This window comes from Amblyraja radiata, chromosome 47, assembly GCF_010909765.2.
Source record: "Amblyraja radiata isolate CabotCenter1 chromosome 47, sAmbRad1.1.pri, whole genome shotgun sequence".
NCBI classification, from domain to species: domain Eukaryota; kingdom Metazoa; phylum Chordata; class Chondrichthyes; order Rajiformes; family Rajidae; genus Amblyraja; species Amblyraja radiata.
This window is the reverse complement of record NC_046002.1, coordinates 7,853,756-7,876,472: the sequence shown is the minus strand read 5'-3', so window position 1 is coordinate 7,876,472 and position 22,717 is coordinate 7,853,756. Positions and strand designations below refer to the sequence as shown.

At 49.1% G+C, this 22,717-nt stretch overlaps 2 protein-coding genes across 2 annotated transcripts in view; one reads left to right on the top strand and one right to left on the bottom strand.

Moving 5' to 3' along the window:
• The first annotated feature begins 4,745 nt into the window (after positions 1-4,745).
• The window catches only part of adar (adenosine deaminase RNA specific), a 68,190-nt gene continuing 50,218 nt past the window's right edge, over positions 4,746-22,717 (top strand). Inside the window, exon 1 of the mRNA XM_033015911.1 lies at positions 4,746-4,943. The gene's annotated coding sequence lies outside the window, so the exon portion shown is untranslated. The remainder of the gene's footprint in view (positions 4,944-22,717) is intronic.
• Positions 8,081-22,615, bottom strand: LOC116968897 (extracellular matrix protein 1-like). The gene is made up of 5 exons (XM_033015877.1): positions 22,558-22,615; positions 16,337-16,674; positions 14,630-14,886; positions 13,387-13,474; positions 8,081-8,376 (listed from the first exon to the last, which is right to left on the bottom strand). Exons 1-5 carry the CDS (start codon positions 22,613-22,615, stop codon positions 8,212-8,214), a joined length of 906 nt encoding a protein of 301 aa, XP_032871768.1. The 3' UTR covers positions 8,081-8,211.

Below are 22,717 nucleotides of genomic sequence, written 5' to 3'. Positions count from 1 at the left end.
TACACAAAAATGCTGGAGAAACCCAGCGGGTGCAGCAGCATCTATGGAGCGAAGGAAATAGGTAACGTTTCTGGGCCGAAACCCTTCTTCAGACTTCTTCAGTCTTGGTTTCTTGGTCCTCCAAAATATTCCAAATGGAATTTAAACTGGAGGTGGTTTTCAGTCTGAAGAAGGGTTTCGGCCCGAAACGTTACCTATTTCCTTCGATCCATAGATGCTGCTGCACCCGCTGAGTTTCTCCAGCATTTTTGTGTCTACCTTCGATTTTCCAGCATCTGCACAGTTCCTTCTTGAAAACTTGAAAAGCTATATTTAAGAGGGAGTTAGATGTGACCCTTGTGACTAAAGGGATCAGGGGGTATGGAGAGAAGGCAGGTACAGGATACTGAGTTGGATGATCAGCAATTTAGAAGATTGAGGGGGGATCTTATAGAAACGTACAAAATTCTTAAAGGGTTGGACAGGCTAGATGCAGGAAGATTGTTCCCGATGTTGGGGAAGTCCAGAACAAGGGGTCACAGTTTAAGGATAAAGGGGAAATCTTTTAGGTCCGAGATGAGGAAAACTTTTTTCACACAGAGAGTGGTGAATCTGTGGAATTCCCTCCCGCAGAAGGTAGTTGAAGCCACAGTTCATTGGCTATATTTAAGAGGGTGTTAGATGTGGCCCTTGTGGCTAAAGGGATCAGGGGGTATGGAGAGAAGCCAATAGGATCAGCCATGATCATATTGAATGGCGGTGCAGGCTCGAAGGGCCGAATGGCCTCTACTCCTGCACCTATTGTCTATGTTTGAAGAAGGGTTTCGGCCCGAAACGTCGCCTATTTCCTTCGCTCCATAGATGCTGCTGCGCCCGCTGAGTTTCTCCAGCATTTTTGTCTACCTTTTGTGTACATTTTCTTCACACTGTGCTCCAACACCAAGACCCGGTGCGCGGCCTTGCATCACCCGGCGTGGCTTTAATGGCTGCGGGACATTTAACATCGCCCGCCGGGGGCTTTGACTCTGTCTTTGACTCTGACATGGGGGGGAGAGGGGAGTGCAGGGGAGAGATACGTTTAAGTTTTGGATGTTTATGTGAATTGAATTGTGTTGGTGTGTGTCTTGTTTCTTTTTTTTGTATGGCTGCAGAAACCAAATTACGTTTGAACCTCATGTGAGGTTCAAATGATAATAAAAGGTAAAAGGTATTGTATTGATTTTCTGTTTTTGGATTGAATTCTGTTTTTAATTTGTGTCTCTGTGATGTCTTTATTACTTGTTATATTCCGATTATATGTTATTCCGATTACTATGTAAGGTGTCCCTGAGATGTCTGAAAGGTGCCCATTAAATAAAATGTATTATTATTATTATTACCTTCTGTTTGACTTGACACCTCGTGTCTTGCCTTGATCAAAGATGGCCACCGCCACCATATTGGGGGCGGCAGTGCGCAGGCGCGCCCCCGGGCCGCGGCAGCGCCCCCGCGCGGTGGGAGGTCGCCGGGAGGGGGGGGGGTGGGGAGAGTGAGAGGGGGAGGTCTGTTGTCGGTTTTTTTCCCCCCTTCGGAGGGGAGGAGATTCCAGTCCAGTCCAGTCGGCCGGAGGAAATCAAAAACGCCGGCGCTTTTTCTCTTCTCCCCCCCCCTTGAGGGAGGAGGCGGTAACTAACTGTGTGTGTGGCGACGATCCCTCGCCTAAAACGTACGTACACGCGGGTTGTGTGTGTGTGGGGGATAATGGAGGGTTAATGTGGTGTGAGGGCGAATGGCGGCGGGGTTTTTTTACCTGAGGGGGAGGAGGAGGAGGAGAAGCCGCCGTCGACGTCGCCGCTTCGGGCGGGAATGACCAGCGGGCGCGAGCAGCGCGTGTCCGTCCCGCCCGCCCGCAGTCAATAGGGGGCTAGAGGGGGGGTCGGACAATTGGCGACCCCCCCCCCACACACACACAGACACTGACGGCGGTTTTTTTTTAATCGCGGCGCGCGTGGTGTGTGTTTTCTCTTGTGCGCATGAGCGTTGCCGGCAGCCGAGCTCTCCGGCGTTCAGCGCGCCGCCGCCACCGCGCATGTGTCAAGGGTGCCGGCTCTCGCCGTCCGCCGTCCGCCGTCCCTTCCCTGGGACGCGTGCGCGCTCGCTCCCGGTCTTCACTTCACCCTTCACCCCTCCCCCTCTACTACCCCTCCTCCTACTACTCCCCCTCCCCCACCTCCTCCCCCACTCCCTCAATCCTTCCTCCTCCACTCCCCCCTACTACCCCTCCTCCACCTCCCCCTCCCCACCCTCCTCCCCCTCCACCTCCCTCCTCCCCCTCCACCTCCCCACCCCCACCCTCCTCCCCCTCCACCTCCCTACCCTCCACCTCCCCCTCCCCACCCTCCTCCCCCTCCACCTCCCTCCCCCCCCTCCTCCCCCCCACCCTCCTCCCCCCCTCCCCCCCCACACCTCCTCCGCCCACCTCCTCCCGCCACCTCACTCCACCTCCCCCCCCCCCCTCCACCGCTCCCCTGCCCTCCCCGTCCGACCTCCCCCCCCAACCCTCGCCCTCCCCTCCCCCCCTCCACCCTCCCTCCCTCGCTGCTTACGCTCTCTGTGTCTTTGCATAGAAACTAGAAAATAGTGTGGAGGTATTTGCACATTGTCCAAAGATTTTATTCCTAAAAGGACATTAATATGTTTGCACATTGATCCAAGGACAATATGCTAATTAATCCTATAACACAGAAACATAGACAATAGGTGCAGGAGTAGAGGCCATTCGGCCCTTCGAGCCTGCACCGCCACTCAATATGATCATGGCTGATCATCCAACTCAGTATCCTGTACCTGCCTTCTCTCCATACCCCCTGATCCCTTTAGCCACAAGGGCCACATCTAACTCCCTCTTAAATATAGCCAATGAACTGTGGCCTCAACTACCTTCTGTGGCAGAGAGTTCCACACATTCACCACTCTCTGTGTGTGAATAAAAAATGTTTTTCTCATCTCAGTCCTAAAAGATTTCCCCCTTGTCCTTAAACTGTGATCCCTTGTTCTGGACTTCCCCAACATCGGGAACAATCTTCCTGCATCTAGCCTGTCCAACCCCTTAAGAATTTTGTAAGTTTCTATAAGATCCCCCCTCAATCTACTAAATTCTAGCGAGTACAAGCCGAGTCTATCCAGTCTTTCTTCATATGAAAGTCCTGCCATCCCAGGAATCAGTCTGGTGAACCTTCTCTGTACTCCCTCTATGGCAAGAATGTCCTTCCTCAGATTAGGAGACCAAAACTGTACGCAATACTCCGGGTGTGGTCTCACCAAGACCCTGTACAACTGCAGTAGAACCTCCCTGCTCCTATACTCAAATACTCAAAAGTCTTCACTTCACCCCCCCCCCCTCCCCATGGCTTCTTACGCTCTCGGGCTCTTTCTCTCCTCTCACCCACCCCCCTCCTGTTCTTTGCACATTCAGTTCTTTATCCCAAACGGCCTCCCTCTCTCGTCTATCCTGTCCCCTGGTCAGTCAGAGGCGGTAAGTCGGGTCAGGCCGCTTGTTCTCTTCACTGCCCGCCGGTAGTTGTAGTCCACGCAGGCGGGGTGCCCCGCAGTAGCAGGCAGAGGAAGCGGGTGTTGAAAACTACAACATCCGGCCTCACACAGTCACACACTCACACAGTCACTCACACTCACAGTCACACACACACACAGTTACAGACACACACACAGTCACTCACAGTCACACACACACAGTGTCACACACACAGTGTCACACACACTCACACAGTCACACAGACACACACACAGTTACAGACACACACACAGTCACTCACACACAGTCACTCACACAGTCACACACACAGTGTCACACACACACACAGTTACAGACTCACTCACACACAGACACACACAGTGTCACACACACACAGTTACAGACTCACTCACACACACAGTCACTCACACAGACACACACACACAGTCACAGTCACACACACCCCTCCCCCCCTCCTCCCTGCACAGGCCGTCCTTCCCACCTCTCCGCCATCTTGGGACCCTACACGCAATGCCCGCCGGGAGTTGTAGTCCGCACAAGCGGGGTTGCCCCGCAGTAGCAGGCAGAGAACCTGCAGTTGAAAACTACAACATCCGGCAGCGCTCACCCCCCTCCCCTAGGCAGGCCGTCCTTCCCTCCTCTCCGCCATCTTGGGTCCCTACACGCAATGCCCGCCGGGAGGTGTAGTCCACGCAGGCGGGGTGTCCAGCAGTAGCAGGCAGAGGGAGCCGGTGTTGAAAACTACAACATCCGGCAGCGCTCACCCCCTCCTCCCTCCGGCACCCTCCCTCTCCTGCTTTCGCTGTGCTCGCCGGGAGTTGTAGTCCGTTTCTGGATGATTGTCCACGGTTGGAGGCGGAGCGAGCGGGTTGTGAAAACTACAACTACCGGCTCTGGGCACATGCGCGGCTGTTGTCCTCGCCTAGCGACCGTGCGCGCTCCCGACGCTCAGCCTCCCCCCTCCTCCTCCATCACATCCTTTCTCCCACCGTGTAGGCCGCACGCTCTCTGGACCCACTTTTACCCCCTTTTTTGTTGTTGCTGCTTTTATTTTTACAGAGGTGGGGAGTTAGAAAAGAAAAAAAAAACAATGTTACAGCCGCGGGCGTGATTTGTGCACATATATATATCTTTTTTTTGTTTAAAAGAAAATGGTTTCATTGTGAAAGTTGAATTGCAGAAGTTTTGCGTAGGATTGGTGGTGCAGGAAGCAGGGCCCGCCGGCAAACCAACCAGCTACCCCTTCACCAACTCTGCTTCCCTCCTCGCCCACTCTCCAGTGGCAATTAGGCTATTATTCTCCCCCCCCCCCCCCCCCCCCCACCACATCGTCTTTGGGACTGGGAAGTGACCTGCGAACTCCACAAAGGCGGACAGAAGGCGAAACCGTGTGGTTCTACTCTGATAATGGAGGCAGATTTGCAAACTGCATGTGGGTGCTTTGATATGTCTCGGACCCGGCATCGTCTCTCTCTCTCTCTCTCTCTCTCTCTGTCTCTCTCTCTCTCTCTGTCTCTCTCTCTGTGTCTCTCTCTCTCTCTGTGTCTCTCTCTCTCTCTCTGTGTCTCTCTCTCTGTGTCTCTCTCTCTGTGTCTGTCTCTGTGTCTGTCTCTGTCTCTCTCTCTGTCTCTGTCTCTCTCTCTCTGTCTGTGTCTCTGTCTGTCTCTCTCTCTCTATCTCTCTCTGTCTCTCTCTCTGTGTGGGGGGGGAGGGTGGTGGGGGTGGCTTATAGCAGTAAGTCGAGGGGGTGAAATGTAATGTTTAATAACGTTTTGCTGTGTACAGTGATAAAAAGGTCCGTCTTAATCGGGTCTGGCGTCTGTTACTCCTGCTTCTGGAGCAGCAGGTAACAAACACCATGTTGAAATATTATTCTGCTGCCCTGCAGCTCTGCAAAGGTGCAGTTGAGATGGAGCACCGTCTTCCTCTGCTGAGGTGCAGGAGTAATGCAGCAGAGTGTGATTTTTGTGGAATGGAAGTTTTGTGGCCTGAATTGTCGTGCTTGCTCCCTGTCCCGTTTAGTTGCCCGTTTTGCATGCTGTGGGAAATGCGTTACTGGTAGTTTTTCTTTTTTTTTTTAATATTGTGCAGGAAACTCCAAATTGTTCCCTCATTGCACTTTTTAATATTGCACATTTTATTTGCCGCGTACAACTCCGACAGTAGGAAATTGTACGCTTGTGCTATGAATATTTTACGCCATTATTTAAATATTTATTGCTACTCACAAGGATTTGCATTAATATGCATTGAGGTTTAATTAGTTTTAATCACATTGTGCAGCTATTTCTGGACGTTTGCAGTGTTAGGTGTTGAATGTCACAATCAGCAAATTATTTAGATACTCTCAGTTGATTTGGAACATTTTTATTGCAACCAGAATCTCGCGGATGTTTTATATATTTTTGCCTCTTCTGTTTCCGTAAACGTCCAGGCCAGTATTTGTATGTCTGGCAGCGAATTTGCAAGAGTGGCGAGCGCTCTTTTCAGCATTTAGAACAATTTGTTGTTCGTGAGAGGCAGTCGCGAGCTTATATTCATAGTTATTTTATTCTGTACATCTTCCAATACTTGCCTGTGGCTGAAATGAGCAAAGAATGGTGGGTGCCTGGAACGCGCTGCCAGGGGTGGTGGTGGAGGCAGATACGGTTGCGGCATTTAAAGAGGCTTTTAGACAGGCACATGCAAGTGGAGGGATGTGCATCACTTGCCGACAGAGGAGATTAGTCTAAGATCATAAATCATAAGTGATAGCAGCAGGTAGACAAAAGTGCTGGAGAAACTCAGTGGGTGCAGCAGCATCTATGGAGCGAAGGAAATAGGCCGAAACCCATCTTCAGTGATAGCAGCAGAATTAGGCCATTCGGCCCATTAAGTCTACTCTGCCATTCCATCATGGCTGATCTATCTCTCCCTCCAAACACCATTCTCCTGCCTTCTCCCCATAACCTCTGACACCCGCACTAATCAAGAATCTATCTCTGCCTTAAAAATATCCACCGACTTGGCTTCCACAGCCGTCTGTGGCAAAGAATTCCACAGATTCACCACCCTCTGACTATAGCAATTCCTCCTCATCTCCTTCCTAAAGGATCTCCTTTAATTCTGAGGCTGTGCCCTCTGGTCCTAGACTCTCCCACTAGTGGAAACATCCTCTCCACATCCACTCTATCCAGGCCTTTCACTACTCTGTACTATTTTATGAGGTGTCGTCCCCCCCCCTCATTCTTCTAGACTCCAAGGAGCACAGGCCCCAGTGTCATCAGATGCTCATCACATGTTAACTTGTGGCATTGCGGTAGAGAGATCCCGACTGCCGGTGCTGTCTGTGCGGAGTTTGTACGTTCTCCCCGTGACCTGCGTGGGTTTTCTCCGAGATCTCCGGTTTCCTCCCACACTCCAAAGACGTGCAGGTTTGTAGGTTAATTGGCTTGGCACAGGTGTAAATTGTCCCGAGTGTATGTGTAGGACAGTGTTGATGCGTGAGAATCACTGGTCCTCGCCGACTCGGTGGGGCCTGTTTCTGCGCTGTATCTCTGAACTAAACTCAGCAGGTCAGGCAGCATCCTTGGAGAATGTGGATAGGTGCTCCAGCTTGATTTTGCTGCTAATTTGGGAAGTTGAGCTCTCGGAGATAGCAGACGAGGGCGATTGCAACCAAATCTTACCTCTTTTATTCACATTTTCTCATTCATTTGTAGCACAAAATGTTCCTCTTTTTGCCAATTTAAAAATACGTTGTGATGGTGCGTGTTAGATGAGTGCCTGCGTGGCTGGAATAGACTTGACATTGGACTGTCACTGAGTATCAAGTGATGAGGATTGAATGACCTTGAAAACCACGGGCAATTTCACAACATTGACTTTTGCTATCCTTGGGTATGTTAAAATGGGTTTATTAGCTTCAGGGCTCATCAGTAACGCATCCACTGACATTAAATGTGATTTGGATACAATGTTAAAACAAAACCCTTTTGGGGTTTTGTTATTTGCAGGTCTGTCCAAACAGCAGACATTCCTAACCTTGTCCAAATGTGGACAGAGTGCTGGAGTAACTCAGCGGGTCAGGCAGCATCTGTGGAGAACATGGATAGGTGACATTTCACAGAGTGCTGGATTAACTCAGCGGGTCAGGCAGCATCTGTGGAGAACATGGATAGGTGACATTTCACAGAGTGCTGGATTAATGCCCCTGTCTCACTTAGGAAACCTGAACGGAAACCTCTGGAGACTTTGCGCCCCACCCAAGGTTTCCATGCGGTTCCCGGAGGTTGCAGGTAGTTGCCAGAGGTCGCAGGTAGTGGAAGCAGGTAGGGAGATTGACAAACCTCCGGGAACCGCACAGAAACCTTGGGTAGGGCGCAAAGTCTCCAGAGGTTTCCGTACAGGTTTCCTAAGTGAGACGGGCATTACTCAGCGGGTCAGGCAGCATCTGTGGAGAACATGGATAGGTGACGTTTCACAGAGTGCTGGAGTAACTCAGCGGGTCAGGCAGCATCTGTGGAGAACATGGATAGGTGACATTTCACAGAGTGCTGGAGTAACTCAGCGGGTCAGGCAGCATCTGTGAAACGTCACCTATCCATGTTCTCCACAGATGCTGCCTGACCCGCTGAGTTACTCCAGCACTCTGTGTCTTGTCTTCAGATTCCGGGATGCAGTTTGGCGGGATGTTCCCAATGACGGAGTTGGCGTCGGACTCAGAATTGTTTCAGGTTAATGTCATTGGGAGTCTTTGCGATCACCTTCACGTTTGCAAGATACTTGGTATCAAAGCACGAGGCACCGGTCGTTTTGCAGCAGCCGTGTGTATCACTCCACTTCTTGGCCTCTTTCTTGCATGCCTGGTCCGCAAACCTGACTCTCTGTGGAGAAAAACAAAACGATAAATCGTTCATTCATCGTGTTCAAGCTCCGTTTTACATCACCCAAAGGTGACAAGTGATAGGATCAGAGTTAGACCATTTGGCCCATCAAGTTTATTTCCCCTCCCCCCTCCAGAGCTCCCCACACCCACTGACCCACCAACCCTAACCCACCGTCATTCATTCATAAGTGAATGAGGCAGGAAACATGTTCCCGATGTTGGGGGAGTCCAGAACCAGAATTGAGGGAGCCCAGCGTAGGTTCACCAGGTTAATTCCCGGGATGGCGGGACTGTCATATGCTGAGAGAATGGAGCGGCTGGGCTTGTACACTCTGTGGAGTTTAGAAGGATGAGAGGGCGATCTTATTGAAACATATAAGATTATTAAGGGTTTGGACACGCTAGAGGCAGGAAACATGTTCCCGATGTTGGGGGAGTCCAGAACCAGGGGCCACACACACACACACACAGTTTAAGAATGAGGGGTCGGCCATTTAGAACGGAGACGAGGAAACACTTTTTCTCACAGAGAGTTGTGAGTCTGTGGAATTCTCTGCCTCAGAGGGCGGTGGAGACAACAGGTGCAGGAGTAGAGGCCATTCGGCCCTTCGAGCCAGCACCGCCATTCAATGTGATCATGGCTGATCATCCCCAATCAGTACCCCGTTCCTGCCTTCTCCCCATATCCCCTGGCTCTCTCTCGCTATCTTTAAGAGCCCTATCTAGCTCTCTCTTGAAAGAATTCTCTCTAGAGAACCTGCCTCCACCGCCCTCTGAGGCAGAGAATTCCACAGACTCACAACTCTCTGTGAGAAAAAGTGTTTCCTCGTCTCCGTTCTAAATGGCCGACCCCTTATTCTTAAACTGTGTGTGTGTGGCCCCTGGTTCTGGACTCCCCCAACATGGGGAACATGTTTCCTGCCTCTAGCGTGTCCAAACCCTTAACAATTTTATATGTTTCAATGAGATACCCTCTCATCCTTCTAAACTCCAGAGTGTACAAGCCCAGCCGCTCCATTCTCTCAGCATATGACAGTCCCACCATCCCAGGAATTAACCTGGTGAACCTACGCTTGGCTCCCTCAATTCTGGTTCTGGACTCCCCCAACATCGGGAACATGTTTCCTGCCTCATTCACTTATGAATGAATGACGGTGGGTTAGGGTTGGTGGGTCAGTGGGTGTGGGGAGCTCTGTCCTTCCTCAAATTAGGGGACCAAAACTGCACACAATACTCCAGGTGTGGTCTCACTAGGGCCCTGTACAACTGCAGAAGGACCTCTTTGCTCCTATATTCAACTCCTCTTGTTATAAAGGCCAACAGGCCAAAACTGAACTCAATACTCCAGGTGTGGTCCTCGTCTCCATTTTATTGGATTGCCGGTATAGGTGAAGTTTTAATCTTCAGAGCTAGATAAGGCTCTTAATGATAATGGAGTCATGGGGATATGTGGAGAAGGCAGGAACGGGGTACTGATTGGGGATGATCAGCCATGATCACATTGAATGGCGGTGCTGGCTGGCAGGGCCATATGGCCTACTCCTGCACCTGTTGTCTATTGTCTATTGAAGCTGCAACCTGGATGGGGCAGATGGACACGGATATTCCGTGTTTATTTGGAGAACACTGTGTTTCTCGCTTGTTCTTGACGCCCCATGAATAGACCATCATTAAACGTCGGAATGCATTGTTTACAGCAGCAACTGCGGGAAGATTCTATTGGGCGTCTGTCGAGCCATTCCTCAAATTTGGCGACCACTCAGAGCTACGCAGTTGAACTGAGACTCGACTGTTTGAGCTGACGAGGCATAAATACGGGGTTAGAAACATAGACAATAGGTGCAGGAGTAGAGGCTATTTGGCCCTTCAAGCCTGCACCGCCATTCAATATGTTCATGGCTGATCATCCAACTCAGTATCCTGTACCTGCCTTCTCTCCATACCCCCTGATCCCTTTAGCCACAAGGGCCACATCTAACTCCCTCTTAAATATAGCCAATGAACTGTGGCCTCAACTATCTTCTGTGGCAGATAATTCCACACATTCACCACTCTCTGTGTGTGTGGGGAAAAAAATGTTTTCCTCATCTCGGTCCTAAAAGATTTCCCCCTTATCCTTAAACTGTGTGACCCCTTGTTCTGGACTTCCCCAACATCGGGAACAATCTTCCTGCATCCAGCCCGCCCAACCCCTTAAGAATTTTGTAAGTTTCTATAAGATCCCCCCTCAATCTTCTAAATTCTAGCGAGTACAAGCCGACTATATCCAGTCTTTCTTCATATGAAAGTCCTGACATCCCAGGAATCAGTCTGGTGAACCTTCTCTGTACTCCCTCTATGGCAAGAATGTCTTTCCTCAGATTAGGAGAACAAAACTGTACGCAATACTCCAGGTGTGGTCTCACCAAGACCCTGTACAACTGCAGTAGCACCTCCCTGCTCCTAAACTCAAATCATAGTATCATAGAAACATAGAAAGTAGGTGCAGTAGAGGCCATTCGGCCCTTCGAGCCTTCGAGCCTGCACCGCCATTCAATATGATCATGGCTGATCATCCAACTCAGTATCCTGTACCTGCCTTCTCTCCATACCCCTTGATCCCTTTAGCCACAAGGGCCACATCTAACTCCCTCTTAAATATAGTCAACGAACTGGCCTCAACTACCTTCTGTGGCAGAGAGTTCCACAGATTCACCACTCTCTGTGTGAAAAATCCTTTTGCTATGAATGCTAACATACCATTGGCTTTCTTCACTGCCTGCTGCACCTGCATGCCTACTTTCAATGACTGGTGTACCATGACACCCAGGTCTCGTTGCATCTCCCCTTTTCCTAATCGGCCACCATGTTTTTGCCACCAAAGTTCAAGCAGAAGTTACAAATAGACTCAGTAAAGCTGGAGTAACTCAGCGGGACAGGCAGCGTCTCTGGAGAGAAGGGATGGAAATTGAACGCTGAGAAGAACATTTGCACATTTCAGTTTCTTGCAACGTAGCCTGACCCTGAACAGGTGATGGCTCGAGGGGGGGAGGACTGCTTCTCCAGTTTTGGCTGCAACTCAGGCCAATACTTTCCCAGCTGCTACTTGGCAGTTTGGTTCTTTGGACCTTGGTTGTTTTAACCGGGTTCAGTGTGTTATTTAGTAAGTAAGTAAGTAAGTAAGTAAACTTTATTTATATAGCGCATTTTAAGTCAATTTGCATTGACCCCAAAGCGCTTCACATAATTTAAATAATAATAAGTTCCATTGCAAACCATAGAAAAAGGTTTTTTAAAAAAATGAATAAAAATGGACACAACATATTACAGAGTTCAACACAAACATCCCCCCACAGCAGAATCAAAACATTTCCACTGCGGGGGAAAGGCACCAGAAAGTTAAGTCCTCTTCCTCTGTGAAACATCCCGAGGTCACTAACAGTTTTGAGATTTTGGCTTGTAATCTATTGAAAGCCTTTGTGTGTGTCACTCTGGGTATCTGGTCAGCTGGTGGTGAGGGGGGGGAGGGGGGGAGGGTCTCCCTGTCTGTTTGCTCCTGGGCCTGGTCAAGATGGTCATTCACGGGACCAGGCAGCGGGCACACTCCTGCCGCAAGATGGGATCTTGTAGAAACATATAAATTCTGAAAGAACTGGACAGGTTAAATGCAGGGAAAATGTTCCCCGATGTTGGGGGAGTCCGGAACCAGGGCCCCACACACACATAGTTTATAAATAAGGAGATAGGCCATTTAGGTCTGAGATGAGGAAAAACATTTCCACCCAGAGAGTTGCGAATCTGTGGAATTCTCTGCCACAGAAGGTAGTTGAGGCCACAGTTCATTGGCTATATTTAAGAGGAAGTTAGATGTGGCCCCTGTGGTTAAAGGGATCAGGGGGTATGGAGAGAAGGCAGGTACAGGATACTAAGTTGGATGATCAGCCGTGATCATATTGAATGGCGGTGCTGTCTCGAAGGGCCGAATGGCCTCCTGCACCTGTTGTCAATGTTTCTATGAGTTGACGGCCAGTTGGGTCTGATTCTCGCGTGTCCCTGGCCATTGCGGGGTGGGTGGGGGGGTGGGGGGGATATTTGATAACCCATGTTATTTGATAACTGATCGATTGATAACTGATCAATTGATTTTTGACCATATTGATCCTTTCAGTATTTGTCCTGTGATCATGCATTAGATTGGAATAAAATCTATCGCACCGTCCCTCCACACACTCCTCCCGGGGTAGTGGGGGGAGTCAGACACACACATAGAGTGAAGCCCCCTCTACACTTGCCCAATATTGCTGCCAATATTTGAGATTCTGGCTGCGTCTGCAGGCGGCTGGGATTCCAATTGCAAGCACACCGGCTGGCCAGCAGCGAGCCGCAGCCAGCCCGACACCTCCACCTGGTGGCGGTGCGGAGGGCTGCAGCCAAGGTGGCAACACAGACCGGGAGGAGAGGGCATAGAAACATAGACAATAGGTGCAGGAGTAGAGGCCATTCGGCCCTTCGAGCCTGCACCGCCATTCAATATGATCATGGCTGATCATCCAACTCAGTATCCTGTACCTGCCTTCTCTCCATACCCCCTGATCCCTTTAGCCACAAGGGCCACATCTAACTCCCTCTTAAATATCGCCAATGAACTGTGGCATCAACTACCTTCTGTGGCAGAGAATTCCACAGATTCACCACTCTCTGTGTAGAAAATTAGATAGAGCTCTAGGGGCCAGTGGAATCAAGGAATATGGGAAGAAGGCAGGCACGGGTTATTGATTTGGGGACGATCAGCCATGATCGCAATGAATGGCGGTGCTGGCTCGAAGGGCCGAATGGCCTCCTCCTGCACCTATTTTCTATGTTTCTATGTTTCCCTCTGCCCCCCCCCCCCCCCCCGACACTCAGTCCCGAAGAAGGATCTCGACCCGAAACGTAATCTATTTCTTTACTCCAGTGATGCTGCCTCGCGGGCTGAGTTACTCCAGCATTTTGAGTCTAACTAGAGAGGGTGAGGGGGTAAATATCGCACCTCTCCCGATGCACATTTCTTCGCCTTTGCCGCAGTTTGCCCTTTGCAGCAATTCTTCCTCAGCGCCTTCACCAGAATACTTGACGGCCTGTGGTTAAAAAAAAAAAGGGGTGTGGAAGAGATTAAATACATGTGTACATGTCCTTTCACTGACGTACCCTCTCCCAGTGTTTAAGAAGGAACTGCAAAAATGCTGGAGAAACTCAGCGGGTGAGGCAGCATCTATGGAGCGAAGGAAATAGGCGACGTTTCGGGTCGAAACCCAAAGGGTCTCGTCCCGAAACGTCGCCTATTCCTTCGAAAAGACCCGAAACGTCACCTATTTCCTTCGCTCCATAGATGCTGCCCCACCAGCTGAGTTTCTCCAGCATTTTTGTCTATCTCCCCTCTTCCAGCATACACAGTGTAGAGGGAGCTTCACTCTTATTTTTAATTTTAATCAATTAATGTCTTCAATTATTAAAAATAATATTTACAGCACAATAAAACAAACCAGAACCCACCACCATAATACACGACAAACAAATATATTAAATAAACTGCTAGGCAGCCGGGGGCGGAAATCGCTATCAAAACATGGGGGGGGACACAATTTCTTGGTGGGCGCACACACACACACACGCACACACCCACACACCCACAGGCGCACACGCACACCCACAGGCACACACGCGCACACGCAAGGCTTCAGCCGTGGGCCCTGTGAACGGTAACATCGGGAGCTGACCTGGTTGGTGACCGACTCTGAACTACAGCAGCTTAGTCCGCCCCGAATTGTGGGGCTTCAATCGGCCCGTTCGCGGGGCCTTTCATCGCCCGGTGAGGGTTTAAAACCGGCCGCGGGATCTTCCAACGCCCGGCGGGGGCTTCAACATCGGGAGCTCCCCCCTCAATCTTCTAAATTCTAGCAAGTACAAGCCAAGTCTATCCAGTCTTTCTTCATATGAAAGCCCTGACATCCCAGGAATCAATCTGGTGAACCATCTCTGTACTCCCTCGATGACAAGAATGTATTTTCTCAGATTAGGAGACCAAAACTGTACGCAATACTCCAGGTGTGGTCTCACCAAGACCCTGTATAACTCTCAAAATGGGGGGGGGGGGGGGGGCCCCCCCCCCCCATCCCACCCTGGGATTTCCGCCCATGCGATGTATCAATCCTTGTCCAGGATGCATCCCACCCCCCCCCCCATGGTGTCCAGAGGTCCCGGAAACCCCCCAGGATCCCCACCCCACCACTCACCCGTCCTTGAGCACCTCAATGGGTGAACGGCAGAGAATATCCAGCTCCTTCAGGCACACCTCGGCCAGGTTGAGGAAGTGGACTTCACGGTCGTGGTTGGGGAAGATGGCTCGGCTGGCGAAGCAGGTGTCCCTCGCCGCGCCCACCTTCAGGCAACATGGGGTGGATGCTCCCGATTTCTCCGTTGGTTCCATGCAGAAGTGGACCAACAGCTGTGACCACTGGAGCAGGGGCACGGGGTTGGTGGGCGGGGTGAAAATACATCAATCGGTCAAGCATCCACCTCTCCACCCCTCCCTCACTGCCCCCTCTCCTCGTTGCCCCTCCCTCCCTCCTCCCCGTCTCCCACTCCTCCCTCCCTCCCAGCCCCCACTCCTCCCTGCCCCCCTCCCCTCATTGCCCCTCCCTCCCTCCTCCCCGCCCCCCACTCCTCCCTCCCTCCCTCACTGCCCCCCTCCCCTCGATGCCTCTCCCTCCCTCCCTCATTCCTGCTCCCTCCCCACTCCCCCCTTCACACAAGCTTGTGCAGTCGTGCAAACATAGAACAGTACAGCATGGGAACAGGCCCTTTGGCCCATCACGTCTATGCTGGCCCATGTTGCCAAACTAACCCATCCCACCCGCCTGCACGTGGTCTGTGTTCATAAGGCCGTAAGACATAGCAGAAGAATTAGGCCATTCGGCCCATCAAGTCCACCCCACAATTTGATTGTGGCTGATCTGTTTTTCCCCTCTCATCCCCATTCTCCTGCCTTCTCCCCGTAACCTTTGACGGCTTTACCAATCAAGAACCTACAGTGTGTTGAGCCCCCTCCCCTCCCTCCCCCCACAGTGTGTTGAGCCCCCTCCCCCCCACAATGTTGAGCCCCCTCCTCCCTCCCCCCCACAGTGTGTTGAGCCCCCTCCCCCCCACAATGTTGAGCCCCCTCCCCCCCACAGTGTGTTGAGCCCCCTCCCCCCTCCCCCCCACAGTGTGTTGAGCCCCCTCCTCCCTCCCCCCCACAGTGTGTTGAGCCCCCTCCCCCCCACAATGTTGAGCCCCCTCCCCCCCACAGTGTGTTGAGCCCCCTCCCCCCCACAATGTGTTGAGCCCCCTCCCCCCCACAATGTTGAGCCCCCTCCCCCCCACAGTGTGTTGAGCCCCCTCCCCCCCACAGTGTGTTGAGCCCCCTCCCCCCCACAGTGTGTTGAGCCCCCTCCCCCCTCCCCCCCACAGTGTGTTGAGCCCCCTCCTCCCTCCCCCCACAATGTTGAGCCCCCTCCCCCCCACAGTGTGTTGAGCCCCCTCCTCCCTCCCCCCACAGTGTGTTGAGCCCCCTCCCCCCCACAGTGTGTTGAGCCCCCTCCTCCCTCCCCCCACAGTGTGTTGAGCCCCCTCCTCATTGCCCCTCCCCCCCACAGTGTGTTGAGCCCCCTCCCCCACAGTGTGTTGAGCCCCCTCCTCACCTCCCTCCCCCCCCCCACAGTGTGTTGAGCCCCCTCCTCACCTCCCTCCCCCCCACAGTGTGTTGAGCCCCCCCCCTCACAGTGTGTTGAGCTCCCTCCTCACCTCCCTCCCCCCTCACAGTGTGTTGAGCTCCCTCCTCACCTCCCTCCCCCCCAAAGTGTGTTGAGCCCCCTCCTCACCTCCCTCCCTCCCCCACAGTGTGTTGAGCCCCCTCCTCACCTCCCTCCCCCCCCCCACAGTGTGTTGAGCCCCCTACTCACCGAGCGAGCGGCGCAGGCCGCCTTGTCGCTGCCGGCACAGCACTTGGCGTAGACGGTCTCGAGCTGGTTGATGGTGCGTGCCATCTCCCGGTGGTGTCCGCTGGGGTCGGAGGCCATGGTGGCCAGTTCGTACACGGGCCGGAAACGCCGCAGCGAGCAGATGTTGTCTATGTTGTTCTGGTTGGGCTTTGGAGGGGGGAAGTGGATCTCGGGGCTGGCGAAACCCCAGGGCGAGATCATGCTGCCGGGCGGCGCGCGGGCAACACGGGATAGATGGCGGGCACCAACCGGGGGATTGGAACAGCCGTCCGTCGTCGGGGCTGCACCATCTATGGGAACTGGCGGGGAGCAATCACAAAAACATAGTGAAATACCGCTGCAACACTAATGCATGGCAGTCGCTTCCACTGCACACAAGCAATGGGTGACATTACTGCCCCCCCCCCCACCTTGTTGAGTCTCATTGTCTCTAACTGGTTTTCACCTAAACCCCAGCTAACAATGGCCTGCTTCCTTCATCATCATTACATTTTTGAACGTGTAACCGGTGAAGCTGAAGTGTTTTAATCTTCAGAGTTAGACAATAGACAACAGGTGCAGGAGTAGAGGCCATTCGGCCCTTCGAACCAGCACCGCCATTCACTGTGATCATGGCTGATCATCCCCAATCAGTACCCCGTTCCTGCCTTCTCCCCATATCCCCTGACTGAGAATTCCACAGACTCACAACTCTCTGTTTCAGGTCAGTGTTTTATTGACATATGCCCCAGATGGGACAATGAAATTCTCGTTTCCTCGTCTCCGTTCTAAATGGCTTGCCCCTTATTCTTAAACTGTGTGTGTGTGTGGCCCCTGGGTCTGGACTCCCCCAACATCGGGAACATGTTTCCTGCCTCTAGCGTGTCCAAACCCTTAACAGCCTCATGTTTCAATAAGATCCCCCCTCATACTTCTAAACTCCAGAGTGTACAAGCCCAGCCGCTCCATTCTCTCAGCATATGACAGTCCCGCCATCCCGGGAATTAACCTGGTGAACCTACGCTGGGCTCCCTCAACAGCAAGAATGTCCTTCCTCAAATTAGGATTATCTTTCGTTCCATTGTTCTATATCTCTCTACATCACGTGTAGGAAAGAACTGCAGATGCTGGATAAAATCGAAGGTAGACAAAAAATGTTGGAGTAACTCAGCGGGACGTGCAGCATCTCAGGAGAGAAATCTGAAGAAGGTGTCTCTACCCGAAAGGTTGGCCATTCCTTCTCTCCAGAGATGCTGACTGTCCCGCTGAGTTACTCCAACATATTGTGTATACCTTCTCTCGACATCACCCTCTGTATCTCTCGTTTCCCACTCCCCTGACTCTCAGTCTGAAGAAGGGTCTCGACCCAAAACATCACCCATTCCTTCTCTCCAGAGATGCTGGCTGTCCCGCTGAGTTACTCCAGCTTTTTGTGTCTATCTTCGGTGTAAACCAGCATCTGCAGTTCCTTCCTGCACAAAACTGAGAGATGAACTGATCTCGTCTGAGAACTCAAGCATCAATAATAATAATAATTAAAAAAATTATTACGGACTCGAGGTCCAGACAAGGGGCAACATTACATTACAGGTTTTATCCCAAAACGTTACTCATCCCATAATCTCAGACGTTTGTTTAATATTATATATTCAAAAAGAATACGAGATACGGAACTAGCGGTTATATCACTAGATGCAGAAAAAGCGTTTGATCAGGTGGAATGGATGTATTTATTTAATATAATGGAAAAGTTTCAATTGGGGGATAGATTTTGTAAATGGGTAAGAATTTTATACTCGAATCCTATGGCAAGAATTTTGACTAACCAAATTTTATCAGCCAAATTCAAACTCTCTAGGGGATGCAGACAGGGATGTCCGTTATCACCCTTATTGTTCGCATTGGTGATAGAACCATTGGCGGAAAAAATTAGATCTGAACCTGAAATATATGGCTATAATACTGATACAACAATTAATAAAATTTCTTTATATGCAGATGATGTTTTGATTTATATTACAAAACCGGAAATTAGTATTCCCAACCTGCTAAACATTATAACTAAGTTTGGTGCATTTTCTGGGTATAGGATTAATTGGGATAAAAGCGAGATTATGCCAATAACAGGAATAAATCTAAATACATTACAACAATACCCATTAAAAGTAGTTACAGACAAACTTAAATATTTAGGGATTAACGTAACTAAAACTCATAACTCATTAATAAAATCCAACTATCCTCAACTATTAGATAAACTTAGAAAAAATATTTTATATTGGAAAACACTTCCTATATCCATGATTGGTAGAATAAGTGCCATAAAGATGGTATTTCTACCGCAGTTGTTATATTTGTTTCAGGCTATTCCTTTTTTTCTTCCGAAAACTTTTTAAAAAAAAATTGATAATATTGTCAATAGTTTTATTTGGGATTATAAAAATCACAGAATAAATAAAAAACATCTATGCAAAGCTAAGATAAATGGAGGATTAGCACTTCCAAACTTTTTATATTATTTTTGGGCTGTTCAGATTAAGAATATGAATTTCTGGTGGGTAAATATGGATCATGAACCGACATGGTTAAATATAGAAAAGGAGGACTGTCTACCTTTCAATGTAGGTTCGATAATTTTTGCACCAACGGAAGTACAAAAAAAATATTATAAAGACAACCTAATAATATATAATAATAGACGTATTTGGAAACAAGTAGTTAAGACTCTACACATGGATAATCTCTCACTTAGATTACCAATTATGAATAATCCATCGTTTAAACCTGCTATATTAGATGGGGGGTTTAAACAATGGGATGATTTAGGAATTACAAGGATAGAACACCTGTATAGAAAAGGAAAATGTCTTTTATTCCAGGAGTTACAAGATATTTATGGATTGTCTCCACAACATTTGTTTAGGTATTTACAAATTAGAGATTATATTAAATCCAATACACAAGATTATAAAAATAAAGAAGCAGGATTGTTAGACGAACTGTTTAATTTATATCCAAATACAGAAAAATTAATAGCCTATATATATAACATCATTTTGGATAAGGAGAATCCAATAACGGAAGTATATCGTCAAGCATGGGAAAATGAAATGGGATTGGCTATAACAAAAGAAAACTGGGAAGAAAGTCTACAACGAATACACCGGTGTTCATTAAACGCCAGACATATACTGATACAATTTAAAGTATTATATAGGTTACATTATTCGAAAACTAAATTAAATAGTATTTTTCCGAATCTCTCCGCTATTTGTGATAAGTGCAAGAAAGCAGAGGCAAATTTAATACATAGTTTCGTTACATGTCCTAAATTGAATTATTACTGGACAGAAATTTTTGAAGTTATTTCTGAAGTCATCAAAGTTAAATTGGACCCTAACCCAAAGCTAATAATATTTGGAATTCCGGATTTACATCTATCACTTACAGTAAATCAAAGAAATTTCTTTGATTACTGTTTGATAATTGGGAAAAAAATCATATTGAAATTTTGGAAGGGAACATTATCCCCCACAACCAAAATGTGGGCAACAGAGATGATGGAGACGTTACATCTGGAAAGAATTAGATTTGTCCTATTGGACAAGTATAATTCTTTTGAACAGATATGGTCTCCATATATACAGTATTTAGAGAAGTAGCTGTTCTTGGCAACACAGCTCGGCGTGCACCCTGCGGGATTTGGTGAGAATAATTCATTTTTATATTGGAATTAACATATATGCCTTTATTGATACTATCACTTGTAGTAGTGTTATTAATAATACATATTGTGGTTACTAAAAATTTTTTTTTTTTTTTTTTTTAGTTTATCTTTTGTTTATTATATATAATCAAATTATTATTTAATCACTCTCTTAATGATTTATAACTGTTCTATTCTTTCTCTATCATTATTTCTAAAAAAATAGTAGATAAGTATTACTAGTGTTTTACTTAATGCAAATTGAATTAATTTGATATAAAGTTGTTTGAAGCATTGTAATTGATTACCTTTAATAAAAAAATATATTAAAAAAAAAAAAAAAATCCAGATTAAAAGAATGATCAATGTCCTACAACGAGACAACGACACCAGTGTCTCCACAGCTGGGATTCGTAGCGTGTAGAGCTAACCCCTTATGTTTGACCAGGCCACAATAATTACATTTTTAGAGTAATTTATCCTGCAAATGAATTGATACATGTGATTCCTTAGGATAGCTTCTAAAGTACTGACTCCTGCAGCCACAAACATATTACTGGCACTACACCATCTAGGTTTCCTTAGCAGTGGCATCGTTCTATGCCACCTTTGAGTCTCTGCAAACTTGTTTTTCCATAGTTCGACCACAGGTGCGCAGTGTAGAGTGGTGTGCAGTATGCTCTAAATAGCGACATCTTCACCACATCTGCACACGCACCAAATTTACGCAAGAGAATATTCGCCTGTACATACAGCATGCGATAGACAATAGACAATAGGTGCAGGAGTAGGCCATTCGGCCCTTCTAGCCAGCACCTCCAATCAATGTGATCATGGCTGATCATCCCCAATCAGTACCCCGTTCCTGCCTTCTCCCCATATCCCCTGACTCCGCTATCTTTAAGATAGAGCCCTCTCTCTTGAAAGCATCCAGAGAACCGGCCTCCACCGCCCTCTGAGGCAGGGAATTCCACAGACTCACAACTCTCTGTGAGAAAAAGTGTTTCCTCGTCTCTCAAGTCAAGAGTGTTTTATTGACAAATGTCCCTGATGGGACAATTAAATTCTTACAGGCATCAGCGCAACACAATATGTGAACACAGAGTGCTGGAGTAACTCAGCGGGACAGGCAGCGTCTCTGGAGAGAAGGAACGGGTGACGTTTCGGGTCGAGACCCTTCTCCAGACTGAGAGTCGGGGGAGAGGGAGTCTAGGGATAAGAAGGGGAAGGTGTAAAAACGACAGATCAAAGGAAACAATGCTCAAGGAAAATGTAGATTGGTTCGTTGTTGGCTGAGGGGAGGCTGAGGCTTACAATCGGAATGATTAACCAAGAGGACACCAACTAGTCGGAGAACTAGGGTGGGAGAGGTACGGAGAGAGAGGGAGGGCAAGGGCTACTTGGAGTTACTGCTGGGGTGCGAGCTTCCCATGTAAAATATGAGGTGCTGTTTCTCCAATTTGTGCACTGGGCCTCACTCTGACGGTGGAGGAGGCCCAGGACATAGAAAACATAGAAAATAGGTGCAGGTGTAGAGGCCATTCGGCCCCTCGAGCCTGCACCGCCATTCAATGTGATCATGGCTGATCATCCAACTCAGTAGCCTTCTCTCTATACCCCCTGATCCCTTTAGCCATAAGGGCCACATCTAACTCCCTCTTAAATATAGCCAATGAACTGGCTTCAACTACCTTCTGTGACAGAGAATTCCACAGATTCACCACTTATCCTTAAACTGTGTGACCCCTTGTTCTGGATTTTCCCAACATCGGGAACAATCTTCCTGCATCTAGCCTGTCCAACCCCTTAAGAATTTTGTAAGTTTCTATAAGAACCCCCCTCAATCTTCTAAATTCTAGCGAGTACAAGCCGAGTCTATCCAGTCTTTCTTCATATGAAAGTCCTGCCATCCCAGGAATCAGTCTGGGGGAGTTAAAGTGTTGAGCCACCGGGAGGTCAAATCATACCAGCAATCACAAGCTTGATTGTAATCATGTATAGTCTACCTCCTGACTGGCTAGCACGCAACAAAAGCTTTTCACTGTACCTCGGTACACGTGACAGTAAACTGAACACAAACTCCAGCAGAACTAATGAAGAGGAACTGCAGACGCTGGTTTATAGCAAAGGTAAACACAGAGTGCTGGAGTACTTGTTCCCAGATTTCCTCCCAGTTAGGGGCACAAAGCCCCCCCGGCCCCCCCTGAACTGCCCCGGTACCTACCCGATCCCAGAGATAAACAGCAAACGAGAAACACTATCCTGAACATCCTGTCCCTTCTCCCGCTCTGTGCCAGAGATGACTCGCTCCGACAACCTGTGTCTTTATACACTCGAGGGGAGGGGAGAGCGCCACACAGACCCACTCATTCTGCCCCTCAATCTTGGGTTACTTGTTAATAACGTCACTGGTGCCACTCTCAGTGTAATCTGTTACAGAGTTAACCTACCTGACGTCTTGCCCAGACACCTGTCTCCACACACTGTCCATACTCACCTGTCTCCACACACCTGTCCCCGCACACCTGTCCCCGCACACCTGTCCCCAGACACATGTCCCCACACACCTGTCCCCACACACCTGCCCCCACACACCTGTCCCCATTCACCTGCCCCCACACACCTGTCCCCATTCACCTGCCCCCACACACCTGTCC

What these genes read in the sequence shown, in the direction of transcription:
- LOC116968897 (XM_033015877.1), bottom strand. Translation starts at nt 22,615, where the DNA reads ATGTGTCTGGGGACAGGTGTGCGGGGACAGGTGTGCGGGGACAGGTGT. An exon ending in GGACAGGTGTGTGGAGACAG is followed by an intron (nt 16,675 to 22,557) that starts GTGAGTATGGAC and finishes GCTCCCCGCCAG; the next exon opens with TTCCCATAGATGGTGCAGCC. An exon ending in ATTGAGGTGCTCAAGGACGG is followed by an intron (nt 13,475 to 14,629) that starts GTGAGTGGTGGG and finishes TTTTAACCACAG; the next exon opens with GCCGTCAAGTATTCTGGTGA.